Source organism: Phyllobates terribilis, unplaced genomic scaffold, assembly GCF_046119375.1.
Source record: "Phyllobates terribilis strain yellow unplaced genomic scaffold, ASM4611937v1 Scaffold_17__1_contigs__length_24005725, whole genome shotgun sequence".
NCBI lineage: Eukaryota > Metazoa > Chordata > Amphibia > Anura > Dendrobatidae > Phyllobates > Phyllobates terribilis.
Genome location: NW_027362777.1, coordinates 21132881 through 21155901, shown reverse-complemented (window position 1 = coordinate 21155901; position 23021 = coordinate 21132881). Strand labels below are relative to the sequence as shown.

The window sequence follows — 23021 nt, the reverse complement described above, 5'->3', positions numbered from 1 at the left end:
TAACCGCCGAAAGCAGGGTAGCCAGGAAGGGTACAGACTAACGGGAAGGCCTACAACTCCACCTGGCCAGGGGAACTCCGGCTTACTCGCAGACTAACCAGGCCCCAACTACTAGCCAGTACTCCCGGGGGAATTTGCCTTGTACCATCAGTAAAGGCCCTGAACTGTACCCTTGCGTCTCCATGCTTCCTTGTCGCACCATTAGTGCTGGGACATCCACACCATCACTCCCAACATCATCCACATCCGCTGCCCTGAGGCCATACCTCTCCCGTTGGGGGTTATATCAACATCGCTGCACACCTATACCACCGGCCTCAGCGGTCTGCCCTGCAGCGGCGGTTTCATAACCGCATTCAACGGGTGGCGTAGTCGGACACTAATACCATCATACCAATAACTGCCACTTAGTTTGACCACCCTGGGCACGGACCGGGTCACCGCCACACGAAGACTACTACCCCCATCGGATCCGGCTCCGGGTATTCCCCGCGCGCACGCGCGCCGCACTACAGCACTGGCCCAGGGGGCGCGTCAATTTTGGCGTAGTCGGCAGGATTACGTGCCCGCAACCACCGGGTACTGCGTGCCTGAAAAAAGAGACTTTTATACTTACCTGTGGTGAAGTTTTCCGCCGTCCGGAGTCGTTTCCCGCCATCTGGAGCCGATTCCCGCCATCCGACGCCATCTTCTGCCTTCTTCCCGCCATCCATGGAGTTTTCCCACCATTGGACGCCATCTTGAGGGCGCCGCGCGGGAAGAAGAGGGGCGTGGACTCCGAAAGCCCGCGAGAACTGAAGCCCCGCCTCACGTCCGGACGTTGCGTAAGGTCCTGGAAGGAGCCCAGCAGACGCCGACGTCACAGGAGCGCGACGGAAGGTCCTCAACCCTGACGATCCACTGCGAAGCCGCGGCCTACGGAAGAGGATCATCGCAAGGTAGGCCACGGTCCACTAGGGGGGAGGAGGATGTCGGATACGGAGGAGAGCTTCACCGCCACAACCGCCGCCAGCGCCACCGCTGCTGCGGTCATGCCTTTCACCATGCCCTATATCCCGGGGGCAGCCTGGCTACCCCAGTACTCCGGGGAGTCACATACCCTAAATGACTTCAGAGAAAGGCTGGATAGCCTCTTCCAGGTGTATCCCCTCACGGAGGCGCAAAAAGTGAGCATCCTGGTGGCCCAATTAATCGGGGCAGCCCAAAGGGAGGTAAAGTCCTGGCCACCTGGGAGGAAGAGGACTGTCAGAGACATACTAACCCGGCTGAAAGACACATTTGACACCCGCACCTCAGCCGAAATAAAACTAAGATTTTATGGGTGCAAACAACGGGCACATGAGAGTATAAGAGACTATGCTCTAAACCTACAAGAGGCCCTGAGAGCCATTAAGCAGGCAGACCCTGACAGCGTGGGAAATGAAGATAAGCTGTTGACTGAACAATTCATTGAGGGTCTACTGTGCAATGCCCACCGAACCCAGTTGCGGGCAATGGCCTTACAGGACCCTGACCTGGACTTTGCACAGTTCAAGGACAGAGCCATCCGGGTGCTCCGAGAACCGGCACCAGGTGGCGCTGTGACCCACAGGCGCCCTGCTATCACTTATCACCAGGAGACGGCGCCCTTGTCTGCAGGGCCTGTGGGAGCTGATGCGCAGGCTTTAAACAATGACCCAGCTACAGACCTGCACCATCAGGTCCAAGAGCTAACTAAAAGCGTTGCCGCGCTAACCCGAACTGTGCAGTCTTTACAGGTTTCTACTGCAGGGAAGATCGAGCTGGCATCCGGACCGGAGGACATCCCGTGGCGCCGACCAAGGAGGACCCCACCGGCCAGAGGAAGACCCAGCGATCGATACAACGAGGACGGACGACCTATTTGCCGCCACTGCAATTAACCCGGACATGTGGCAAGGTACTGTCATTTAAACGGGCACAACCTGGGGTAGAGGGCCAACCCCCAGGCATAAGACCATCAGGCCCATCAAACTGGCGTGATAAATACGTAGGGGGACGTCCAATCTTGCCTGTGGTACTGGATGGCATTCCTATGAGTGCCCTACTAGACACTGGGTCACAGGTCACCACCATCCCGTACGTGCTCTTCAAGCAGTACTGGAATGATTCGGACATAACCCGCTACCCAGACGACGACCTGAGTATCATCGCCAGCAATGGTCAGCCCGTGCCGCAGGTGGGATTCAAGGAGGTGACCATTAAAATCGGTAAAGTCGAACTGGCGGCACAAGGACTGATTATAGTGGACATAGACCGTCATGAGAGTCACCCTAGAATCACCCTGGGAACCAATGTAATTGAAAATTGTCTTGCAGAGGTGATTCTCATTTTACAGCAGGTTGCCAAGAACGCCAGTTCCGGCCAGCAGCGTGTGCTCCAAAAAGAGATCCGGGCACTGATGAAGCGGCAACAGGTGGAACTATCTGGTGGTGAGATAGGTAGCGTGAGAATGTGTGACCCGTTCCCTATTGCCATGCCCCCAAAAAGTGAGATGATGATTTGGTGCCGGGCAGCTATTGGTCTAAGAGGTAGAGACTACCAAGCAATGGTAGAACCCGTCTACTCAGACAGTAGGCCCACCATTTTGACAGCACGGGGGGTGGTCGATGTACGTCATGGGAGGGTGCCCGTTCGCATCATAAATATCGGTGAGAGAGAAGTACACCTGCCCCGGTATGCCACGCTAGCCAAATTGTTCACCATAAACCAGAATTCTGTACAGGCCGTGGAACCCTTGCCTCCATCTCAACCAGAGGAAGGTAACGGCTCTAAGAAACCAATGGAGGACTGGTGTCAGCAACTGGGTACTGACTCCACTCCCTCACACAAGAAACAAGGAGTCTATCGAGTGGTTCAAGAGTACGAGAGAGTGTTTAGTAAACACCCGTTAGACTTCGGGCGAGTAAAGGGGGTAGAACACCACATCCCCACGGGAGACCATCCTCCCATAAAGGAGAGATACCGACCCGTACCCCCTGCACACTACCAACACGCCAAGGGGATGCTTAGAGACATGAAGGAGGCTGGGGTAATCAGGGACAGCTGTAGCCCCTGGGCAGCTCCACTAGTCTTAGTGAGAAAAAAAGGACAACACTATGAGAATGTGTGTAGACTACAGGAAGGTCAACCGTATCACACACAAAGATGCGTACCCGTTACCAAGGATAGAAGAGTCCTTAGCTGCTTTAAGATCTGCTTCTTCTCTACTTTGGATCTCACTAGCGGGTACTGGCAGGTTCCTGTAGCAGAGGCGGACCGGGAGAAGACCGCATTCACCACCCCGATGGGTCTCAGCGAATTTAACTGCATGCCGTTCGGGCTCTGCAACGCACCAGGAACCTTCCAACGGTTGATGGAATGCTGTCTGGGACACCGGAACTTCGAGACGGTCCTGTTATACCTGGACGATGTCATCGTCTATTCCAGGACCTACGAGGACCACCTGAAACACCTGGCAGAAGTGTTCGAAGCTCTGGCAAACTACTTCCTAAAGGTGAAACCCTCCAAGTGTCACCTCCTGAAACCAAAGGTGCAATACCTGGGACACGTGGTGAGTGCTGACAGAGTGGCTCCCGACCCTGATAAGATCACCGTAATTAAGGACTGGCCAAGACCCTCCAGCATAAAGGAAGTGCGGCAGTTCCTCGGGTTGGTAGGCTACTACAGGAGATTCATTCCCGGTTTCACCAAAATGGCAGCCCCTATGCAGGACCTCCTGATAGGTCAATCTCGAAAAGCCAAAAACCAGAAGCCGCCCTTCAGGTGGGAAAAGCTGGAAGAGGAGTCCTTTTGCCAGCTGAAGATGGCCCTCACGGGGGATGAAATCCTGGCATATCCAGACTACAGCCAGCCCTTTATCCTCCACACGGACGCAAGCAACATCGGGCTAGGAGCCGTGCTGTCCCAGATCCAGCAAGGAAAAGAACGGGTAATCGCTTACGCTAGCCGAAAGCTACGACCCACCGAGAGGAACCCTGAGAATTATAGCTCATTCAAGCTGGAGTTCCTGGCAGTAGTGTGGGCAGTGACCGAACGTTTCAAGCATTACCTTGCCTCCTCCAAATTCATCGTGTACACGGATAACAACCCGTTGACTCACCTGGACACTGCAAGGCTCGGTGCTCTGGAACAGAGATGGATGGCTCGCCTGTCCAACTTTGAATTCACCATCAAATACCGGGCAGGACGCTCCAATGCCAACGCGGATGCCCTGTCTAGAATGCCGAACTTACCGGACGTAGGGGAAGATCCAGAAGATCTGGAAGAAGTTGAGCTCCCTGCGTTCCACCGTCATGGGATTACCCTGTATTCCCACCGTGTGAAGGACAGGCGCTCCGCGATGTTCAACCCCTTGCCCCACTACAACTGGGCGGAGACGCAAGACAGTGATCCCGCAGTCCGTCTGGTGAAGGAAATGCTGACCCAAGCCGATGCCAGTCTTTACCCAGACGCCCCAGAGGAGACTAAGCAACTGTGGAAGGAGAAAAGTAGGCTGTTCCTCTACAGGGAGAAGTTGTGCCGGAGAATGGTTAACTCTCGAACACATGAGTTGACCTGGCAGGTAGTGGTCCCCAGACGAGACGCGGCTATGATTCTGGAGGCGTACCACAACGGAGCAGGACATTTCGGGTGGAAGAAGCTGGAGTTCTTGTTGCGTGAACGGTTCTACTGGGTAGGCATGAGAGGAGCCATCGAGAGGTGGTGCAGAGACTGTGGACCGTGCCACCTAAGAAGGAAGGACCGTGCCAGCCAGAAGACTCCCTTGCAGCCCATCATCACCCGACAGCCACTGGAACTGGTAGCCCTGGACCATGTGAAACTGGCTCCAAGCAGATCTGGGTATGTCTACGCCCTCACAATCGTAGATCATTACTCCCGGTTCCTGGTGGTGGTCCCGGTCAAGGACTTAACGGCTCAAACAGCAGCTAGAGCCTTCCAGCAGCACTTCTGCCGTCCACACGGGTACCCGGACCAAGTGCTGACAGACCAAGGGCCAGCCTTCGAAGCGGAAGTCTTCCAGGAGTTCTGCAACCTGTATGGCTGCATGAAGATAAGGACAACGCCCTATCACCCACAAACTAATGGACTCTGCGAGAAGATGAACCAGGTGGTGATAAACCTCCTGAAAACACTGCCCCTGGAAGAACGCAGTCTGTGGCCTGAGAAGCTGCCTGATCTGGTGGACCTATACAACCACATCCCTGTCGGTTCTACCAACTGTACCCCGGCTTACCTAATGAGAGCGAGACCTGGTAAGCTGCCTATCGACCTGGATATGGGAGTCCTGACGCCTGAGGACACCTCGCCAGAGGCAGACTGGGATACAGGACGGCAGCAGCAGTATCGGAAAGTGCAGGAGAGCGTGGAGCGAAGTCTGTCTCAAGCTAGGGAAAGGCAAGAGAGGGCTTATAATCAGTATGCTCCCGCTGTTCCCCTGGTACCTGGAGAGCAGGTCTTGAAGAGGAAAAGACGGCTCCACAAGTTGGACGACCAGTGGGAGAAGGACCCGTACACCGTACTGCCATCAAGCCATGAGAACCCAAAGATTTGCGTGATCAGTAAGGATGGAGGAGAAACCACAGCCGTTGTCTCCAGAGACCACCTGAAGAAGTGTCCCGAGCAGCTGCAAAACCCTGAAGAAGAAGATCAAGAAAACCCTCGACCCGCAGAGGAAAGGGAAGAAATGATCAGGACTGTACTCGGAGACTTCCCCCGGTCTTGGACACAAGTAAACGGTGCTGTCGTGGTACCCGTCCTCACCTTTCTCCAGCCAGCCCCGCAAGTGCCTACAGAGGAACCGGTAGAGCTGGAAGAGCAGCCGGCCCAAGAGGCAGAAGAGTCCACACCAGCAGTACAGGAGGATCAACCCTCTGCTAGTAGTGAGCCTGCCGTGCCCCTAGTGAGCCAAAGAGTGCGCAGAAAGCTGCCCAGCTTGCCCATAACACCTCCTTCACCCTGTAGTGCAGGACCAGTTAGTGAGCTCCGTAGGTCCACTAGGGTTACCAGAGGCCAGATGCCCGTACGTTGGAGAATCTAAGTTGGCTAATTGCTTTAACTATTTTATGTTTACCTGTTTTGTTGTAGCCGTTGCTAATTATGTTTTTCAGTTACAAATTTCTTTATATGGACTGACAGGTTATGGACAGTGAGTAACCGGAACTCTGTTGTAAATATGTTTGGAGCGTAACCCAGGAATGGACTAAAGACTGTTAAAGACTCGGGGCAGGACAGACCCCTACCTGGTTACGGCTCCCTGTTCTTTGGTGAAATGGACACCCTTATTGCTTCCCGGTTACGGACACGCCGTGACCATCTCATGTATTTAATTGTTATTGTATTGTTCCTGTTTATACCCTGTTATGTTTTTTTTAAAAAAAATATATATATGTTTAGTCCGGGAGTACTAAATTTCACTAGGGGGGAATGTGGCACCACAGGGGTCTGGTTTCCACAGTAATAGCAATATTACGTCTGTGAGCAGGTGGGAGGTCTCCTGGGCAGGAATCCTAAGCATGCCACACCTCCTGCCCAGTCCTGGGAGGGGAAGAACTTCCCCTACATAAACTGGGGCTGAGGCAGGGTTAGAAGAGAGGAGTTCCAGACAGAGACGGAGTCTGGTCTGGACACGCAGAAACAGGGACAGATAGACATCAGGAGCTCTGTAGGAGCCAAGGAGAAGCGCCAGGGGCTGGAGCTGTGCAGAGCTCGCCCTGGGAGAAAGTACTAAAACCGGACGCAGGAGTCCGAGGCTGTGGGGACTAAGATATACCCAGCAGCAGAATCCATCCGGCAGGGGATTCCAGGTCCTCTGGCCATAAAAGCCCGGAGGCTCTGTCACAACGAAGGGACCAGCACCGCCATCCCGGAGCGGAGGCTAACAGGAGGCCCCAGGTCACCAGCCATACGGGTGAGCACCACACGGTATACCCAGGGACGTGGGCTACTTGTAACCGCCGAAAGCAGGGTAGCCAGGAAGGGTACAGACTAACGGGAAGGCCTACAACTCCACCTGGCCAGGGGAACTCCGGCTTACTCGCAGACTAACCAGGCCCCAACTACTAGCCAGTACTCCCGGGGGAATTTGCCTTGTACCATCAGTAAAGGCCCTGAACTGTACCCTCGCGTCTCCGTGCTTCCTTGTCGCACCATTAGTGCTGGGACATCCACACCATCACTCCCAACATCATCCACATCCGCTGCCCTGAGGCCATACCTCTCCCGTTGGGGGTTATATCAACATCGCTGCACACCTATACCACCGGCCTCAGCGGTCTGCCCTGCAGCGGCGGTTTCATAACCGCATTCAACGGGTGGCGTAGTCGGACACTAATACCATCATACCAATAACTGCCACTTAGTTTGACCACCCTGGGCACGGACCGGGTCACCGCCACACGAAGACTACTACCCCCATCGGATCCGGCTCCGGGTATTCCCCGCGTGCACGCGCGCCGCACTACAGCACTGGCCCAGGGGGCGCGTCACGTCCATCATGTATATTACACTGCTCGTGTTGCAATTAAGAGACGTTTTGATCTGATCGGTGTTTTTGTTACTTGAGTCATTAAAATTCTGACATTTGTGGGAGTATTGGCATGTTTCGCCGGATGTTGTTCCACACTTGAAAAAACCCTTTAAGTGTAGCCAACTAGAGGAAGCAGCTTGTGTAGTTGTCAAAAATCTAAGAGAGAGGCTCGATCCAAAGATGGTGCTTTTCTGGATACTACTACACCCACCTTTGATTATTTTAGCTATATCTGGTTCCTCCTTCAAAATGGATAAATTATTATAATAGATTCTTTTAATTGTGAAAACTGATTGCTGTATTGCAGGACAAGTGTAGGGGGACGTCCTTATGATCCGATTAGATCTATGTTTGAACCGGGTTTTGTCCTCAACTATTTTTTCGGCTCTATTTAGCCTCCAATTGCTATAACCTCTCTCGGATAGTCTATTTCTGATGTTTCTTACTTCTCTTAGTCAGTTTCCATGCTACAATTACGTTTTGCCCGGATCATCTCCCTACAGGTACACCTCTAGTTCTATGTTTTGGGTGATGACTCTTTGTGTGCAGGATTGTATTACCGGCAATACTTTTTCTGAAAGTTGAGGTGATCATAGTTTTAGAGGGAATGCCAACCAGATTTAAATACAAAAAATCTGTGTGTGTCCGTTCTTGATGGAAAGTAAACCTTAAGTTAAATGGGTTGCAATTGAAATAATTAAATTTGTACAGCAGATACATCGGAATTCCATATGATGATCATATCATCGATGTATCTGCCGCACCACCATATAAAGTCTCTATATGGATTGTCCACGCTGTATACATACGACTCCTCATCACAGCTCAAATCTAAGTTGGCTAAAGAGGGGGAGTATTTTGCCCCCATTGAAACTCCATTGATTTTCATGTAATATGTTTCATTAAATGAAAAATAATTGTTTTGTATGAGCAAATGTACAACATCCAAAACAAATAATTGTAAATCTGATGAAAAATTACTGTATTTTCTTCATGTGAAAATTTAGAGCATAAAGAGCTATTTTGTGGGGGATCGATGCATACAGTGAGAAGCTATGCAAGAAAAATTTGGACCGCTCCTTCACTGTGTCTTTTGCTGCCTCCTCTTCCTTTCCACTTCCCCTTATTGTCCGGGTTCCTCAAGGATCAGTCCTAGACGCCCTTCTTTTCTCCTTATACACCGCTCCTATTGGACAAACAATCAGTAGATTCGGTTTTCAGTAGCGTTTCTGTGCCGATGACACCCAATTATACACCTCTTCTCCGGACCTCACCCCTGCATTATTACAAAATACCAGTGATTGTCTTTCCGCTGTCTCTAACACTATGTCCTCCCTCTATCTAAAATTGAATCTGTCAAAAACTGAACAACTCGTATTTCCTCCCTCCACTAACCTACCTGTGCCCGATATTGCCATTCCCGTTTGTGGCTCCACCATTACTCCCCAGCAACATGCCCGCTGTCTGGGGGTCATACTCGATTCAGATCTTTCCTTCACTCCTCACATCAAATCACTCGCTCGCTCGTGTCATCTACACCTCAAAAACATCTCTAGAATCAGAACTTTTCTTACCTTTGACTCGGCAAAAACTCTTACTGTAGCTCTTATTCATTCTCATCTGGACTATTGCAACTCTTTACTAATCGGGCTCCCTCTTTCTAAACTTTCCCCTCTCCAATCCATCCTGAATTCAGCAGCCAGGATCATATTCCTTTCCAACCGATACACTGATGCCTCTTCCCTGTTACGGGTCCGGGTGGTGGAACCTCTGTGCTTCGGTGCAAGGAGGGGCCAGAGGGGCGTAACTAAGTGCCTACTCAGACCGACCCAGGTCACACGGCGGCTTAGTTGACTCTGTGAACCAGGGAGGGACCGGGCAGGTGGACCAGGTGCCACTCTGGGACCGACCTTGTGTGAGAGCAGGTGACTCCCATGGGTCAGATGACAGGAGCGAACCAGTACAGCGGAAAAGCACGGCAGGAAGGCTGACGGGTGGTCCAGGTAGGCAAGCAGGCGGGCACGGCCGGTAACAGGCAGGTGTTCCTGGTAGATAGGCTGACGGGCACGGCAGGTTACAGGCAGGTGTTCCTGGTAGGCTGTCTGGCGGGCACAACAGGTAACAGGCAGGTGCTCCGGGTAGGCAGGCTGGCGGACACAACAGGTAACAGGCAGGTGCTCCAGGTGAGCGGGCTGGCAGGCGCGGCTGGTAGTTGGCAGACAGGTGGGCAGAACCCTTAGACAGACTGGCGGGCTGGACTGTAGACAGACTGGCGGGCTGGACTGATAGACAGACTGGGGGGCTGGACTGATAGACAGACTGGCGGGACCTGAGGGCTGAAGCAAGTGTTAGCACATGGAACAACAACTTTGCACAGGCACCTCCATTTTGGAGGAGGTGCCTTATATAGGAGAAGTCCTCCGGCCATTGGCTGGGGACTCTTTAGGACAGCGCGTGTGGCCCCTTGAAGAGGGAGGGAGCGCGCGCCCTAAGCACAGTGCCCGGGAAGCTGAGCGCCGCAGCAGGAACAGGGGAGCAGGAAGACGCCGGACCGGGGCCGCGGCGGTGAGGGGAACGGCATCTCTGCCCGGCAGGAGGCAGAGACGCCGATGCTACATTCCCTGTGCCAGTCATTGCACTGGTTGCCCATCTAATACAGAGTTCAATATAAACTTATCACTCTTACCCACAAAGCTCTCCACGATTCAGCACCACTCTACATCACCTCCCTCATCTCAGTCTACCACCCTTCCCGTGCCCTCTGTTCTGCCAGTGACTCCCACTCCCGTCTCCAAGATTTCTCACATGCTGCGCCAATTCTTTGGAATGCACTACCCAGGACAATTCGATTAATTCCCAATACCCACAGTTTTATGCGTGCCCTAAAAACCCATTTCTTTAGACTGGCCTATCGCATTAACACACTTGTCTAACTGTCACAGTTTGGCCCATATCAAAATTTTCTTCAAAATCATGTTCATACCATCCATGCACTGATTAGGCTCTGTCTGTACTGCACACATACTGGCTGGCGACCAGTTCATGTAGTGTTATGTATTTACCCTATTTAGCATATTATGGCTGTATTATACAACATATGTATATATTACCATTTGTGTCTCCCCTATTCCTCATAGACTGTAAGCTTGCGAGCAGACCCTCACTCCTTTTAATATCTGAGTTATGCTTATTTGGTAATGTCTTTTTGTCTGTTCAAGCCCCCCTAAAATTGTAAAGTGCTGCGGAATATATTGGCGCCATAAAAATTATTATTATGGTTGCCATATGATGTCACTCATGGCCTGCAACATGTCAGTACTATCCTGAAGGAAACCAGATGTCCACTCGACGAGGGGCTGGAGGAGTCGGGTAACCCACTCCCCCAGCCTCTCACCCAGAGAGCCAATGCCAGACACGATTGGTCTCATGGGGGGTGGATTTATTCCTCTATGGGTTTTGGGCAGAGCATACAATATTGGCATGACAGGATTTTCTATTTTGAGATACTCCATTTTCTTTGTTTGAAAAAACCCTAAACTGAAACCTTGTTCCAACAAAGTAGAAATGTTAGTTTTAACAGACTGAGTTGGATTATCTGATAAACGCCTGTACACATTATTGTCAAACAGCATATCTTCACCCCAGTTCACATAATCCTTTTATCCGTGACAACCACTGATCCTCCTATGTCTGAGGTTTTGATAAGTTGTTCTTGGTTCGGAGTTGCTGTAAGGCGCACTGTAAACTGGGTTGGATATTGCTGGTATAAATTCATCCATCTTGGAATTTTTCAGAAAGCGTCTTCAGCTCTGATTCTCTTGTTTTGTAATCGATCCATAGCTGGTTTGTGTTTTTGTACTGGATATAAATTTGGATTTGGTACACTAATGACATCTTGATGAGATTATCAGCAGTACTGTTAGGAGTATTTTCTTTTTCCAAGCAGAACAGTGAAAGTTGCTCCGTAAAGCGTAATGACCTGAAGGCGTTTTCTGGATTCAATTCACCACAATGTACATTAATTCAATCGTCAGAATGCTTTTTAAGAGGGATATTCCTGATGAATTTGTTGACATCACAAATTGTGGAAAAAAGGTTGAAATTGTAAGTGGGTACAAAGTTCTCACCATATGACGAGTCTGTGTTGGTCCTCAGTTGAGGCTGTAGTAGATAAGTTACAGGGAATCTGTCACTCGCTGGGACTTATCCGACCTCTAAAATGATGTAAAGGTGATAGAAATGTAAATCTATACCTACCTGTATGCCTCATATTAGAGGTCTTGTAGGAAGAAAAAAACATTTCACAGCAAGTTTCTGATGCGTTCCCGTCGCAGGGCCTGCAAGAAATTCCATCTCCTGTGTGAATTATAATGTTTCTCCCCTCCCCTGCACTTCAGGGCCCTGTGACGTGCAGCTGCCACTGCCAAACCACACACCTGCGCATTTCTCCTTTTACCCAAGGCGCACTTCTTCTATGTTCATTGTACTGCAGGGATCTTGTGCGCAGGCGCCAGTAAGTCAGAGTGACTCGTTAAATGGCACCTACGTATTATTACAACATGACGATCACGCCGGGAGTCAGTTAATTCTGACAGCTGACACCTGGCACTCGGCTCCCGGCACTTTAACACCGGCGATCGCAGCATTTAGAGACCGAACAGAGGGACAGAAGCCCCTCTGCTCTTGGATCGGACACCCTGCGCCATCAGCTCAGGGTCCCAATCGTTGCCATGGTGACCCGATGTCATCATGACAACATCCGAGACACCAGCAAGTTACTTGGATCATGCTCAGTGCATGATCAAAGTAACTTGTGTCTGCTGCACTGACAGGTTATAATGCACAGCAGTGATCCTGCACTTCAATATATTATAGCTGCGATCAGACTGCAGAAAGTGAAAGTCCCATAGTGGGACTAAGTAAAAAAGTGGAAAAAAAAACAACAATAAAAGTACACATATTTTGTATCGTCGCGTCTGGAATGACCTGACATGTAAAACTGTCCCACTAGTTAACCCCTTTAGTGAACACGGTAAAAATAAAAAACTAAGCAAAAAAATTGCTTTATCATCAAACATCAAGTGGAATAAAACGTGATCAAAAAGACAAATGTAAATAAAAATGGTATTGCTGAAAATGTCATCTTGGCCCGCAAAAAACAAACTGCCACACAGCTCCATCATGGGCTCCCCAAACACGACATGGCGTCCGCTAATTATTCAAGCAAATTTTACATTCAAAAAGTCAAATGGCCTTTTTTCCTTCTGAGCCCTGCCGTGCGCCCAAACAGTGGTTTTCCCCCACATATGGGGTATCGGCTTACTCAGGAGAAATTGCACAACAAATGGTATGGTGAAATTTCTCCTGTTAGCCTTAAGAAAATGCAAAATTGGTGACTGAAAAACATTTTTGCTGTAAAAAATGTATTTTTACGGCTCAATGTTATGAACTTCTGTGAAGCACCTGGGGGTTCTAGGTGCTCACCACACATCTAGATAAGTTCCCTGAAGGGTCTAGTTTCCAAAATGGTGTCACTTGTGGGGGGTTTCCACTGTTTAGGTACATCAGGGGCTCTCCAAGCGCGACATGGCGTCCGCTAATTATTCAAGCAAATTTTACTTTCAAAAAGTCAAATGGTGCTCCTTCCATTCCAAGGCCTGAAACACCGAACATGAGGTCAGTCAAAAATCCTTTATTTCACAAGCAACTGGTTACATGGTGGCACTGTAGAAACGGGTGCCCACACTACATAAAATACAGTGATTGTATAAATACACAAATAGTTAAATATATATACATACACACACACACATGTATTCTGAACCACAAAGGAGCAAGTATGTACAAGTAGAATGAGGCCAAGCATATAAAGCAATAGACCTAGTGCAGCATGTCAATGATACTGGGGTAGCCTAAAAATAATAACAAGACAAGTGCCCAGAAGATGCTGGTTAGATGTTAGAGGAAGTGTTCAACGTGAGGGCCAGGTCAAAACTTGTAGACAAGCAGACAAGATAGGTAATATGCCTTATACTTCTGCTCTAAGTGGTCCAAGGTACCGAGTATGCGCCACACTCGGCACCCTGGACCACTTAGGTAATATGCCTTCTATGACCTCATGTTCGGTGTTTCTGCTTTGGGTTTTGGCTTGCAAAACGCAGATTTCATTAAAATAGATTGTGGGCTCCAGTAGCTGAGCCCCCGAGGTGGCAGAACACCCCCCCCCGGTGACCCCATATTGGAAACTTCACTGCCTAGGGGTGCATCTAGGGGTGTAGTAAGTATTTTGAACCCATAGGCGCCTTACAGAATTTTATAACATTGAGTCATGGAAATATGACATTTTAGTGGTAAAAATACAATTTTTGTATTTGCTACAAATTTGTCAGGTACACAAGGGTTAATAGGTGAAACTGAACCCCATAATTTATTAAATAATATCTCCTGAAAGCGGTGATGTCCCATATGTCATCAGAAATTAGTTAGCCCACACCTCAGGGGCCGATCAGTGCCATGGTGACTCGATGTCATCATGACAACATCCGGGTGACCAGAGCTAACAAGTTCTTTAGGTCATGTGCAGTGCATGATCTACCTAACTGGTGTCAGTGCAGCACTGACAGTTATAAAGCATAGCAAAGCTCCTGAATATATGTATATATGTATATATATATATATATATATATATATACACATATATATATATACATATATATATATATATATACACATACATGCAGTTGTGCTCAAAAGTTTACATGCCCCGGCAGAATTTTTCATTTTTTGGCCTTGTTTCAGAGAATATGAATGATAAAGTTTTTTTGTTTTCTCCACTCATGGTTATTGGTTGGGTGAAGCCATTTATTGTCAAACTACTAAGTTTTCTCTTTTTATATCTTAATGACAACCAAAAACATCTAAATGACCCTGAGCAAAAGTTCACGTACCCTGGTGATTTTGGCCTGATAACATGCACAGAATTTGACCCAAATGGGTTTGAATGGCTACTAAAGGTAACATCCTCACCTGTGACCTGTTTGCTTGTAATCTTTCATCCAGCCACTGACATTTCTGGATTGTGAGTCATGGGGAAAGCAAAAGAATTGTCAATGGATCTACGGGAAAAGGTAGTTGAACTGTATAACACAGGAAAGGGAGGCAAAAAGAGTATAACACAGGAAAGGGATACAAAAAAATATCCAAGGAATTGATAATGCCAGTCAGCAGCAGTCAAACTATGATTAACAGATGGAAAATCAGGAGCTCTGTAAAAACCAAACCACGGTCAGTTAGACCAACAAAAATTTCGGCCACAACTGCCAGGAAAATTGACTGGGATGCAAAGAAAAACCCACAAATAACATCAGCTGAACATCAGGACTCTCTGAAAACTATTGATGTGGCAGTTTCAAGATGCACAATAAGGAGGCACTTGAAGAAAAATGGGCTGCATGGTCGAGTCGCCAGAAGAAAGCCATTACTGTGCAAATGCCACAAAGTATCTCACCTAGAATACGCCAAACAGCATAGAGACAAGCCTCACAACTTCTGGAACAAGGTAATTTGGAATGATGAGACAAAAATTTAACTTTTTGGCCACAATCATAAACGTTACATTTGGAAAGAGGTCAACAAGGCCTATGATAAAAAGGACACCATTCCTACAGTAAAGCATGGAGGTGGATCACTGATGTTTTGGGGATGTATGAGCTACAATGGCACAGGAAACTTGGTAAAGGTTGAAGGAAAGATGAATGCATGTTATCAGCAAATACTGGAGGCAAATTTGCACTCATAAGCCCGGAAGCTGCGCATGGGACCTACTTGGACGTTCCAACATAACAATGATCCAAGACACAAGGCCAAGTCGACCTGTCATTGGCTACAGCACAACAAAGTGAAGGTTCTGTTTGCCAAGAAGAATGGGCAGCTTTACCATATGAGAAAATAAAGAACCTCATCCACAACTACCACAAAAGACTTCAAGCTGTCATTGATGTTAAAAGGGGGCAATACACGGTATTAAGAACTGGGGTATGTGAACTTTTGATCAGGGTCATTTGGATGTTTTTGGTTGTCATTAAGATTTAAAAAGAGAAAACACAGTAGTTTCACAATAAATGGCTTCACCCAACCAATAACCATGAGTGGAGAAAAAGTTTTTTTTGTTATCATTCATATTCTCTGAAACAAGGCCAAGAATGGAAAAATTCTGCTGGGGTATGTAAACTTTTGAGCACAACTGTAAGAGATTTCAAGAATTTGGAATGTTAATTGGAAGATATAGGAACTGCAAGTTATCAGGCAGTAATGGGCAAGCTGAAAGGATATATAGGAGAGATGAATGTATGTGATCAATATGGTATGTTACTTTATTATTGTATGTACTGGTTTCTTGTTTTGTCAAAAAATAAAGAACTTATGAAAAAAATTTCAAAAATGTATTGGATTAAAAAAAAAAAGACTAAGAAAAAGTCTTCTCCACTGTGTGGGTTCTCTGGTGCCTAATCAAATCTGATTTCTGGTTAAAACATTTCCAACATTCTGAACATGAAAAAGGCTTCTCCCCTGTGTGAGTTCTCTGGTGCTTAACTAAAGCTGATTTATCGTAAAAACATTTCCCACATTCTGCACATGAAAAAGGCTTCTCCCCTGTGTGAATTCTCTGGTGGCTAACCAAAGCTGATGTCTGTTTAAAACATTTCCCACATTCTGAACATGAAAAAGGCTTCTCCCCTGTGTGAGTTCTCTTGTGCTTAACCAAAGATGATTTCTGGTTAAAACATTTCTCACATTCTGAACATGAAAAAGGCTTCTCCCCTGTGTGAGTTCTCTGGTGCTTAACTAAAGCTGATTTATTGTAAAAACATTTCCCACATTCTGCACATGAAAAAGGCTTCTCCCCTGTATGAATTCTCTGGTGGCTAACCAAAGATGATTTCTGGTTAAAACATTTCCCACATTCTGAACATGAAAAAGGCTTCTCCCCTGTGTGGGTTCTCTGGTGCTTAATCAAATCTGATTTCTGGTTAAAACATTTCCCACATTCTGAACATGAAAAAGGCTTCTCCCCTGTGTGAATTCTCTGGTGATTAACCAAAGGTGATTTATGGTTAAAACATTTCCCACATTCTGAACATGAAAACGGCTTCTCCCGTGTGTGAGTTCTCTGGTGCTTAACCAAAGATGATTTATCGTTAAAACATTTCCCACATTCTGAACATGAAAAAGGCTTCTCACCTTTGTGGGTTCTTTGGTGCTTGACAAAATCTGATTTATGGTTAAAACATTTCCCACATTCTGAACAGGTAAAAGGCTTCTCTCCTGTGTGAATTCTCTGGTGCTTAACCAAAGCGGATTTATCGTTAAAACATTTCCCACATTCTGAACATGAAAAAGGCTTCTCCCCTGTGTGGGTTCTCTGGTGGATATTAAGATGTGCTTTCTGGTTGAAACATTTTTCACACTCTGAACAGGTAAAAGGCTTCTCTCCTGTGTGAGTTCTCTGGTGCTTGACCAAAGCTGATTTATCGTTAAAACATTTCCCATATTTGGAACAAACAAATCTATTGTCCGCTGTGTGTATTTTTTGATGTTTAAGAAAATACTTTTCAAGGGTAAAACTATTTCCATTTTCTGAACATGAAAATGACTTCGTTCCTTTATGAGCAGTTTGTTTTTTAATGCTTATTTTTTTATTTTGATTTTCCTTAGTAGTCGGTAATGAGTCAGAGGACAGGACCTGTTTCATAGGACTAGATGATAGATCTTTGCTGTGAAGGGATGATGGTTTATCTGGAGTAATGGCATTCACTTCAATTGTGTCCTGTGGGATCTCAAGATCATCAGATTTAAAAATTGAAGATGTCAGCTGTTCCTCTGATCTCCTGGTACAGTCATCTGCCAAGGATAAAACCAATTATTAATTTTGAATAAAATATCCCTGAAATTTATATTTTTGAACATTTCTACTTAAAACGTCTGTAGAAACGACAAGTTGTTGACAGAATGACAGTGAAACGTGAAAACCTCATAGGATGAACCAGTGGAGCGTGGTGTTCAACTGTTTGTTCATTCTGCCTCCAAAATATGGAATAAGAAGCCATCAAAAAATGTTATGTAGGCAAAAATTATACCAATAAAAACTTCTTCTCATCCATAAATCAATCCAGCAAAGTCCGCTCTCCCAAAGTCAAATCTCCCCCTCGCTTCTGAGCCTTGCAGTGTGCCCAAACCACATTCAGCATCCATGTATTTAGCATTACTATAGTGAGAAGAACCCACTTAATTTACGGTGTGTGTCTCCTGGAGCACAATCTGGACACTATGTGTTGGGTAATAAAATGGCCAATGTGCAATTTTCACTCTCCACCATCCATTGCGTGCTAATTTCCGGAAAGTGCCTGTGGAATCAAAATAATCGCTACGTCTATAGATTAATTCACTTCGGGTTATAATTTACAAAATGGAGTCGCTTTGTTATATCAAAGAAGTTGTCCAGTAATTTTTACAATTGCCCCAATGTCCCCCAATGTATTTACCCTGTGCCCATAAGTCTTTTTGTAATTACCTTCTGCAGTCCTTCTTGCCTGTGAGCGGCAATATCTCTGGCCGCTCTCAGGCATCACGTGATCCCCGATAGCGTCACTCACAGGCTACAGGGTAAATACATTGGGAGACATTGGGCAATTGTAAAAAGTACTGGACAACTTCTTTAAGGCTTCTGTAAATGGTGTGTCCAATCTCCCCTGGGATCTGCTCCAACATCTGCTTCTGTCACCAGGCGCCGACTTAATCATTCTGCAGGAAGCGCTGGTGATGGAGGAGACGTCGGAACCAGAAGCTCTGGGCAGCACAGGCTCTGTCCAAACACTAAGATTAGGTAGCCTGGGACCTGTAGTACCATCCAGTCTGGCAGTATGGGTGTGTGTGCTGTCCAGCTGGAGTAATCTGCTTCATCCAATCGGAAAGCACCACACCCTACTAAAGCTTATGGTATATTGCCGGAAGCTGCCAGATCCAGCCTTGTTCTCCTCTGGTTCAATCCTCTGTGCTCAGCTCCCGGCTTGTGTATTTGTTTCCTGTTGTGATCTCGGCCCGTTTACTGACTACTCTTGTGTCTTCTGATTGGTATTTTCTCTGCCCTCCTGGTTCTGACCCGGCTACCTGACTATTCTTCTTGGGGTTAAAGGGTGATGAGCAAGGCAATTCCTGAGATGGAAAATGAAGTATATAGCACCAAGTCTGTTCATGGTAGCCATCTTTTGAGCTGCCAGGTGACAATGAACAGTGCCCCCAATACATTGTGTCTGAAATATATTCCAGCAAGATCTGCATTCAGATAGCTAAATGGCGCTCCTTCTATACAACCTGTACAACCTTATATAGAGTATTGTTGGATTCAAGAGAAGTTGGTAAATAGTTTGTAAGGTCCATTTGTTTCCTATTATCCTTTGTGAAGAATTCCAAAATTATCACCATATAAAGTGACACACGTCAGATTTGAAAATGGGCCCAGATAGGAACACAAAACTGGCTGCAGGAAGGGGTTAAATCAGAATATTTTGGGAACTAACTGCTGCAGTCAAAAACTGTGACTATAGACAATAACACATCTACTGAAATGATTCAACTCAACAGTCTCCATCAGTAAATAGTGAGTAACTAGTGGTGAAACCTCTCTGGGGTAATTAGAGTATGGGGCTCGGTGGCTGTTAGTAATCTAAACTATCGTAAGGGCCAATATTTTCTGTGAGATGAGTTTCAAGAAGAAATATTAGACATTCAAAGAGAACTTTTTATAATAGTGCAGAGATGAGGTGTCTTAAATTTAGACCTCGGGCATTGGGAAGAGGTAATGGAGACCTTCTTTTAAAGACTACCAGGGAGTTGCAGACTCACATAAGTGATTCAGGCCAATCCCATCACAATCAAACAAAGTGAACCTGTAAAAAAAGACAAAATAAAAGATATGTTACATCCCCAACAACAATGTATATATAAGGGAGAGCTCGAACACTAAACCGGAGTCACACTCATTTATGGTGGACCATTGGAGCTACTATGAGTCCTGACCAGGAGAGTAGAGAAAGTATTAATGCCCCCATTTCAGGAGAGATTGTGCAGTAATCTGAATTCCTTAGGATGGAAAACAATGGAATTTATGACGCGGAGTGAATCCATGAAACCAGGGCTGGAGCCAACACATCTCCTGCAGGCGTGAATAAATGTATATTACAGCCATCAGCCACGCACAGCTTAGATATGTACCATGGCACAGGTGTAATGTTTTTTTATGTAGTTTATCACAATCCTGTTTGAAGTTAGATGGTTTAAAAAGAAATTGAAAACTCAGGATAAAGGGAAACTCTGTTGTTATTGTACAGAAATTCACACTTGGCCTCACCGCACATTTAATGTTGTCGATCATAAAAGTGAAGTTTGGCCAGAAAGACTGGACCTGGTCTTGTAGGGACCATATGAGGACATTCAGCAGCACAGAAGGGAGAGAAGGTAGATTCGTCCAATAAGATATCAGGGGTCTAGGAAGCCAACAGCATCATTACCCTCCACTTTCTCTTACAGGCCCATCATAATTTTGATTTTCTCACTTGTCAGCACATTCTGCGTACGCTGCCATTTGGCTTTGTAGTTTACAGATCTGGGAAGGTAAGGGTCAGCGTCTACTAATCCCAGGGGGTAGGTGGATCCTCCAGGTTGTAAGTTTTACAGAAAAGATCTTTTACAATTACACAAAGTAATGTGAACATTTTCGGATGGAGGAAAATGTTGTGGTCTAGCGGTAAAATGGTGATCACACGATTGTGATACAGCTGGACTACACCACCGATAAAGCAGCCACAGCCGGTGACTGAGAAGAATCTGTGATTTGTCAGCAGTTAGTGGTCGCTACTCACCTGGGTAGTCATATGTAGGAATCTCCTTCTTACACCACTCATCACCCCTTACATATGTCTCTGTAGTATTAATATGGGTCAGATCTTCACCCTGAAACAAATATTGTAAACATGGAGAAGTCCCATCTATGATCAGCTCTAATCCTGCCATCTCCACCGTTCTCATTACACAAGTATAAACCATATAATACTGGTGGATAAAACAAGACTGAGCACAAGACCTTCACAGCTGTCTACACATCATAGGGGAGATCTCATGACAGCTTCTCTCCATCTACCTGATGATCCTGAGGAACATTGGGATCTTCTTGTTTACAGTCCTGTGGAAGAAGAGGACGGGGACATCTCTCTGGTGTTGTCCTCTTACTGGATAGATCTGGAGGAAACACATACAGGGACTGAATTCATTCTTTACATACAGATAATTTTAGGCCGTGTGTATTTAGTCCTGTCTATTACCTGGTGATGTGAGGGGCTGGGGAACCTCCATCATGACATTGTTGTACAGATCTTTGTGTTCTTCTAAATACTCCCACTCCTCCATGGAGAAATAGACAGCGACATCCTGACATCTTATAGGAACCTGACACATACAATGATACCGTTATCTCCCCGATCCTTTCATAGCATTACTGTATAATGTCCCAGCAGTGTCACCTCTCCAGTCAGCAGCTCAATCATCTTGTAGGCGAGTTCTAGGATCTTCTGGTCATTGATATCCTCACGTATCAGGGGGTGAGATGGAGGTCCTGTGATTGGGCTCAGGGGTCTTCCCCATCCCTCAGACACAGGGTCCTGACAGCGATCACTAGAGGTCTTCTTCACTACTGTGTAATCCTGGTTATGGAGAGACACATTAATAAATCTCACTCCAGACATTTCCAGAGTCCTCATCTCTCCAGTTCTGTCCATCTGTTATTCCCATAGATAAGAATGATGTAATGTGACGTCATCAGAATCTCTCACCTCTCCAGTAAGCCGGAAGAGGATCTCTAGGGTGAGGTGTAATATCCTCTCCACCATCTTGTCTCTGTCCATATCCATCCTTGATAGGTGATTTAGAAAAATTCTCTTAATATAGAAGCTCTTCACTGAGAGGATCCGATATTGTAGAGACCTGAATGAGAAAAAGAGCCGATGTAACATCATAAAGAATTCTGTGTATTAATACAATTACTGGAGACAATAAGGGAAATATATCAGGAGATAGAATGTGTAGATGTTGTATTCTCTAGTCTTTTATGGACTGGAACATAAGTTGAATTGCTGACTTAGACATCTCCTCCATACTTCCAATCACTGGCTAAGTTGGCCACTGCTTCAGTAAGAATCACCCAGAAACCCAAGCAGCAATGGTATTTTTATTATTTTTACAACATTCTGCTTTTGTCCCTGACGTACTAATATAATCTATATATTTTAGGCCACAGACAACAAGCAGTTTCTTCCTCGGAGTCTGCAGCTCAATACGTTTCTTATAGACTCATCTTCCATAACGCTAATTCTCGTCATATACATTACACGTGACATGAGAAATAACAACTTCATGATGAGGACGACATCTTCATCTTCTAATACGGCTCTAGAAACAAATTTGGCCAGAGTCCGTCACTGACTACATCATCACCGGCCGTCTATATGAATGTTTCCCGTCTTTCCCAGGTTGTAATCTTTTAACACGTTAGATCTCATTTATAAGAGCTTGTTTGTAAGAACACCAAGACAGGAGTTATTTGATGCTAATGTCTCCTTGTACAGTGTTTTTTCTCCTGGATATCATGTTTCTAAAAGCATTTTCCTGTAGGCTTCCATATATTACATGAAAAACACTAAAAAAATAAAACCAAGTGGTTAATACATAAAATAAAATTGGGGTTGGCGGGACTGTGACAACATTATACTGTATGTTACATAGTTACTCAGTTTAATTAAACACATTTGGACTCCATTGAAGGAGTAGAACCATCTCAAGGAGGATCACAAGGAAATGGACAGCATGTGACTTAAATATGAGTGTCTGAGCAAAGGATCTGAATACTTATGACCATGTGATATTTCAGTTTTTCTTTTTTAATAAATTTGCAAAAAAATTCTACATTGCTGTTTTTTTCAGTCAAGATGGGGTGCAGAGTGAACTTTAATGAGAAAAAAAATGAACTTTTTAGAATTTATCAAATGGCTGCAATGAAGCAAAGAGTGAAAAATTTAAAGGAGTCTGAATACTTTCCGTACTCACTGTATGTATCTATATACACTGCTCCAAAAATAAAGGGAACACTTAAAACAACAGAATATAACTCCAAGTAAATCAAACTTCTGTGAAATCAAACTGTCCACTTAGGAAGCAACACTGATTGACAATCAATTTCACATGCTGATGTGCAAATGGAATAGATGATAGATGGAAATTATTGGCAATTATCAAGGCACCCTCAATAAAGGAGTGGTTCTGCAGGTGGGGACCACAGACCACATCTCAGTACCAATGCTTTCTGGCTGATGTTTTGGTCACTTTTGAATGTTGGTTGTGCTTTCACACTCGTGGTAGCATGAGACAG

General features: G+C 46.1%; 2 protein-coding genes across 4 annotated transcripts in view; one reads left to right on the top strand and one right to left on the bottom strand.

Moving 5' to 3' along the window:
* LOC141176136 (uncharacterized) overlaps window positions 1-23021 on the top strand; it is a 534162-nt gene that overhangs the window by 79330 nt on the left and 431811 nt on the right. The window lies entirely within an intron of this gene.
* The window catches only part of LOC141176132 (uncharacterized), a 725229-nt gene that overhangs the window by 375160 nt on the left and 327048 nt on the right, over window positions 1-23021 (bottom strand). The window contains exons 1-7 of one of the 3 annotated variants that reach the window (XM_073660131.1): window positions 21430-21522; window positions 21121-21300; window positions 20923-21046; window positions 20742-20839; window positions 20460-20554; window positions 17183-17430; window positions 15999-17098 (exon numbers count right to left, since the gene is read on the bottom strand). In XM_073660131.1, coding sequence (XP_073516232.1) covers window positions 16011-17098; window positions 17183-17430; window positions 20460-20554; window positions 20742-20839; window positions 20923-21046; window positions 21121-21300; window positions 21430-21507 — 1911 coding nt within the window. In that variant the 5' untranslated portion in view covers window positions 21508-21522 and the 3' untranslated portion in view covers window positions 15999-16010. Of the gene's footprint in view, window positions 1-15998; window positions 17447-20459; window positions 20555-20741; window positions 20840-20922; window positions 21047-21120; window positions 21301-21429 lie in introns of those variants that run through there. The other 2 variants (XM_073660129.1, XM_073660130.1) reach the window with 2 other exon arrangements.